General features: G+C 46.0%; 1 protein-coding gene across 4 annotated transcripts in view; it reads left to right on the top strand.

Annotated features, from left to right (window-relative positions):
- Positions 1–5,379, top strand: part of ACOX1 (acyl-CoA oxidase 1) — a 43,064-nt gene that overhangs the window by 446 nt on the left and 37,239 nt on the right. For all 4 annotated transcript variants that reach the window (XM_025363237.1, XM_025363238.1, XM_025363236.1 and 1 more), the window contains exon 2: positions 272–431. In XM_025363237.1, coding sequence (XP_025219022.1) covers positions 272–431 — 160 coding nt within the window. The remainder of the gene's footprint in view (positions 1–271; positions 432–5,379) is intronic.

Here is a 5,379-nt window from a genome sequence, read left to right as displayed (position 1 = left end):
GTGAGGGCGGCAGGCGAGACCTCCCTCCTTTCCCGAGAAAACCTGGAGACTCCCTCGATGCGGAGTCAGGGGCGCTATGGGGCCCAGGCCCTCTCGCCCAGCGTTAGGGGAGCCGGGACCCCCACTTCGAGGAACAGCCTGTGTTCCTGGTGGGGGGATATCGCCATTCCCGAGATGTGTCCGCGACTCTGAAGCCTATTGTGATTCAGGGAGGGTGGAACGGAGCCCCGAGTGTCTGTCTGCCTTTTAATGCCCTTTAACCCCCTTCCAGAGAACATGATCCTGAACGACCCAGACTTCCAGCATGAGGACTTGAACTTCCTCACTCGCAGCCAGCGTTATGAGGTGGCTGTCAGGAAAAGTGCCATCATGGTGAAGAAGATGAGGGAGTTTGGCATCGCAGACCCTGATGAAATTATGTGGTTTAAAAAGTAGGTATGCCTTAGCACAGAGCAAGTGTTGTTAAGCCTGAACTTTAAAGCTGCGGTCTATGGTGGCCTTTCACCACCGTGCTTGGCGTTTGAAGATGCAAACTGGCATATTTTCATGACACTTTATGAAGTTATATATGTGCCCGGGCGCGGTGGCTCACGCCTGTAATCCCAGCACTTTGGGAGGCCGAGGCGGGCGGATCACTAAGTCAGGAGATCGAGACCATCCTGGCTAACACGGTGAAACCCCGTCTCTACTAAAAATACAAAAAATTCGCTGGGCGTGGTGGCGGGCCCCTGTACCCTGTAGTCCCAGCTACTCGGGAGGCTGAGGCAGGAGAATGGCGTGAACCCGGGAGGCGGAGCCTGCAGTGAGCCTAGATCCCGCCGCGGCACTCCAGCCTGGGCAAGAGTGCGCGACTCCGTCTCAAAAAAAAATAATAAAGTTATATGTGTGAAAAATAATGTGGTTACTTTTGTATCCAAGCCTTTTCGTGGGATGACGTGTTTGTAGAATGTTGATAATAAATGGAAATGCAGGAGTTTTCTCGAGTACAGTTTCAAGGATGTTGTAAAAGCATTATTCTGCCCAAGCAACTCAAATTTGACTGATTTGAATGCAGAATCATTTTGCTCTTTGTAACGAGAACAGCTAAAATTCTGAATCTGGAAGGATTTTTTTTTTTTAGTTGCACATCCATTTAAATATTTTGGAGCAGTAGCAGATTATATTATATGGTAATGTGGACCTGGATGAAGAATAATCAGTCACGCCTCTAAATGAATAGAAAGTCTAAGAACCCAGTAGTTCTGAATCGATGACAGCGCTTGAATGGTTGTCTTGTGCATATGAGAGGGACGTCATAAAAACTTGCCTTGATTCTAGTGTGGAAGAGAGTATATCCTTTTTTCATACCATGTGTTTTATTGTGTTTTTTGTTTTGTTTTTGTTTTCGTTTTTGTTTTTTGAGACGGAGTGTCGCTCTGTCGCCCAGCCTGCAGTGCAGTGGTGGGATCTCGGCTCACTCCAACCTCTACCCCCCCAATTCAAGCCATTCTCCTGCTTCAGCCTCCCGAGTACTGGGATTACAGGCGCCCACCACCACGTTCGGCTAATTTTTGTATTTTGAGTCGAGATGCGGTTTCACCATGTTGCCAGGCTGGTCTCAAACTCCTGACCTCGTGATCCATCCTGCTCCACAAGGAGCGGTAAAAATAAATAAAAATAAGGATTTTGGGCCGGGCACAGTGGCTTATGTCTATGATCTCAGCACTTTGGGAGGCCGAGGCAGGTGGACCAGCCTGGCCAAAATGGTGAAACCCTCTCTCTACTAAAAATACAAAAATTAGCCGGGCGTGGTGGTGCGCTTCTGTGGTCCCAGCTACTTGGGATGCTGAGGCAGGAGAATCCCTTGCACCCGGGAGGTGAAGGCTACACTGAGCCGAGATCGTGACACTGCACTCCAGCCTGGGCAACAAAGAGAGACTCTGTCTCAAAAAACAAAAAAAAGGACTTTTTTGCCTTAACCTAAACAAACACTGTTACATGATCCTAGTACAAGATTATTTTGACCTATAGCATTTTTTCACATTTATTCCTAGGCATTTTCGCTTTCAGTTTCTCCATTTTAAAGGAACTCCAGTATTTTCATCAGTAAAGATTAAATCATATGAGTGGTATATAGACTAGAACCAAGCTAAATAGAATATATTGCACGTTCTGCCTTTATGGTAATAATGGTCACTGCCTCTAGTGCCTTTGGTGTCGATATTCAGCTTGACTTGGGTTATTTTTGTGAAGATGAAATGGTTTACTCTGGTCCTTTGGACTTTCCTCAGAGCTCCACTCAGTTTTAGCCGTAAAAACTTTGTTTATTTATTTTTGGTAGTTCAAATCAGCATACTTCTAAATGGTCTTTTTTGTTTTTAAAGTGTAACTCATGGCTATGGGGATACTGAGATAGAGTAACTCCTAGAAGAGTATGTTACTGATACCTGTGTTGGGTTTGTAAATTTGAAAAAATTAGTAAGATTTTATTCCTTCTAGAAATGTCAGGAAAGAAGTTTGTGTGTGTGTGTGCGTGTGTGTGTGTTTTTGAATGGGTGGTGCAATACATTTTAAAGTTGTTAGTAGATGATTTCATAACCTGTGACCTGTTCATAATGTGTAACCAGACTCGAGTGAGGTCACAATGAAATAGAACAAAGTCCTTTATGTGGATTGAAGATTCATGGACACCAGCAAGTTACTTTGTGTATGATGTTTCATGTGAAGTATCAAAGTACAAACTTTAACACACCCTTTGACGGGCTTCCAGTGTCCTTAGGATATGACAAGGAGATCAGTTTTTAAGTTAGAGAAGGGGTTTGTAAATGAGTCCTGGCAATTATCGCATGCCATTGAGTTAAAGCCTCGGTTATATAATCTCATCGATTATAACTCACACCAGTGTTTCGTGTACACTAAGAAAGAAAGAATGCTGCCTGTTAACCATGGCATGCTATTAATTGTGAAATACATCACTTACCTTTCTTCCTTTCTTCCTTCCTTCCTTCCTTTCTTTCTTTCCTTTTCTTTCTTTCTCTTTCTTTCCTTCTTTCTTTCTTTCTCTTTCTTTCTTTCTTTCTTTCTTTCTCTCTCTCTCTCTCTCTTTCTTTCATTTTTGTTTGAGACAGGATCTTGCTTTGTTGCCCAGGTAGCAGTGTAGTGGCACAATCATAGTTCACTGTAACCTCAAACTCCTGGGTTCAAGTGATCCTCCCACCTCGACCTTCCAAAGTGCTGGGATTACAGGCATGAGACACTGCTCCTGGCCCATTGGATTTCTTTTCTTTATCTTTTTTTTTTTGAGTGGAGTCTCTCTCTGTGGCCCAGGCTGAAGTGCAGTGGCAGGATCTCAGCTCATTGCAGCCTCTGCCTCCTGGGTTCAAGCAATTCTCCTACCTCAGCCTCCTGAGTAGCCAGGACTACAGGCAGGCTAATTTTTTGTATTTTTAGTAGAGATGGGGTTTCACTATATTGGTCAGGCTGGTTTCGAACTCCTGACCTCAAGCAATCTGCCCTCCTCGGCCTCCCAAAGTGCTGGGATTACAGGCAGGAGCTACTGTGCCTAGCCTGGATTTCTTTTTTTTTTGAGATGGAGTTTCGCTCTTGTTGCCCAGGCTGGAGTGCAATGTTGCGATCTCGGCTCACTGCAACTTCTGCCTCCTGGGTCAAGTAATTCTCCTGCCTCAGCCTCCCGAGTAGCTGGGATTACAGGCATGTGCCACCACACCTGACTAATTTAGTATTTTTAGGTCCTGCCTCAGCCTCCCGAGTAGCTGGGATTACAGGCATGTGCCACCACACTCGACTAATTTTGTATTTTTAGTAGAGACAGGGTTTCTCCGTGCTGGTCAGGCTGGTCTCGAATTCCTGACATCAGGTGATCCATCCGCCTCGGCCTCCCAGAGTGCTAGGATTACAGTCGTGAGCCACCGTGCCCGGCCTGGATTTCTTAAATGCTAAAATGAGGGAGAAGAATGCTGAAATTGATGAAATAAGCAGTATTTTTGAGAATTTGGGGCATGTACTGGTTTTGTTTTGTTTTTGTTTGAGACAGAGTTTCACTCTTGTCCCACAGGCTGGAGTGCAGTGGCATCATTTCGGCTCACTGCAACCTCCACCTCCCGGGTTCAAGTGATTCTCCTGCCTCAGCCTCCCAAGTAGCTGGGATTACAGGTGCCCACCACCACGCCCAGCTAATTTTTGTATTTTTAGTAGAGATGGAGTTTCACCATGTTTGCCAGGCTGGTATCAAACTCCTGATCTCAGGCGATCCGCCACCTCGGCCTCCCAAAGTGCTGGGATTATAGGTGTGAGCCACTGTGCCTGGCTCACACCTGGTTAATTTTTAAATTTTTTGTAGAGACAGGATCTTATTATTTTGCCCACACTGGTCTTGAACTCCTGACCCCAAGTGATCCTCGATCACGTCGGCCTCCAAAAGTGCTGGGCTTACAGGTGTGAGCCACTGTGCCTGGCCTATTTCTTGGACGTTTTTGTATGTTTATTTCCTCTTTATATACATATGAAATAGAATACTTAATACACTTAAAAGTATTTATAGAAAAGTATTCTTGGCAGGGCGTGGTGGCTCACGCCTGTAATCCCAGCACTTTGGGAGGCCAAGGTGGGCAGATCACGAGGTTAGGAGATCGAGACCATCCTGGCTAACACGGTGAAACCCTGTCTCTACTCAAAATACAAAAAAAGTTAGCCGGGCATGGTGGCAGGCACCTGTAGTCCCAGCTACTGGGAGGCTGAGGCAGGAGAATGGCGTGAACCGGGGAGGCGGAGCTTGCAGTGAGCCGAGATCGCGCCACTGCACTCCAGTCTGGGCGACAGAGTGAGACTCTGTCTCCAAAAAAAAAAAAGTGTTCTTATTTATACAAATAGAAAGTGTATAAAAACATTTTGGTTTTAGTAACACAACAGTTAGAGAATTCTGTGTTTGCCTTTGAGAGATTAAGTTACACATTTATCTAATCAGGATTTTGGGCATGGTACATTTTATGAAATGTGTAACTTATGTATTAGAGTTATACAAGTAACTCTTGTGTTGCATAAAATACAGAGGAGTAAGCTGCTGCTGTAAATTCCTTAGAAATTGACTCATCTGGCCGGGCGCGGTGGCTCACGCCTGTAATCCCAGCACTTTGGGAGGCCGAGGCGGGCGGATCACGAGGTCAGGAGATCGAGACCATCCTGGCTAACACGGTGAAACCCCGTCTCTACTAAAAAATACAAAAAACTAGCCGGGCGAGGTGGCGGGCGCCTGTAGTCCCAGCTACTCGGGAGGCTGAGGCAGGAGAATGGCGTGAACCTGGGAGGCGGAGCTTGCAGTGAGCTGAGATCCGGCCACAGCACTCCAGCCTGGGCGGCAGAGCGAGACTCCGTCTCAAAAAA

This window comes from Theropithecus gelada, chromosome 16, assembly GCF_003255815.1.
Source record: "Theropithecus gelada isolate Dixy chromosome 16, Tgel_1.0, whole genome shotgun sequence".
NCBI classification, from domain to species: domain Eukaryota; kingdom Metazoa; phylum Chordata; class Mammalia; order Primates; family Cercopithecidae; genus Theropithecus; species Theropithecus gelada.
This window is presented reverse-complemented; position numbering and strand designations above follow the sequence as displayed.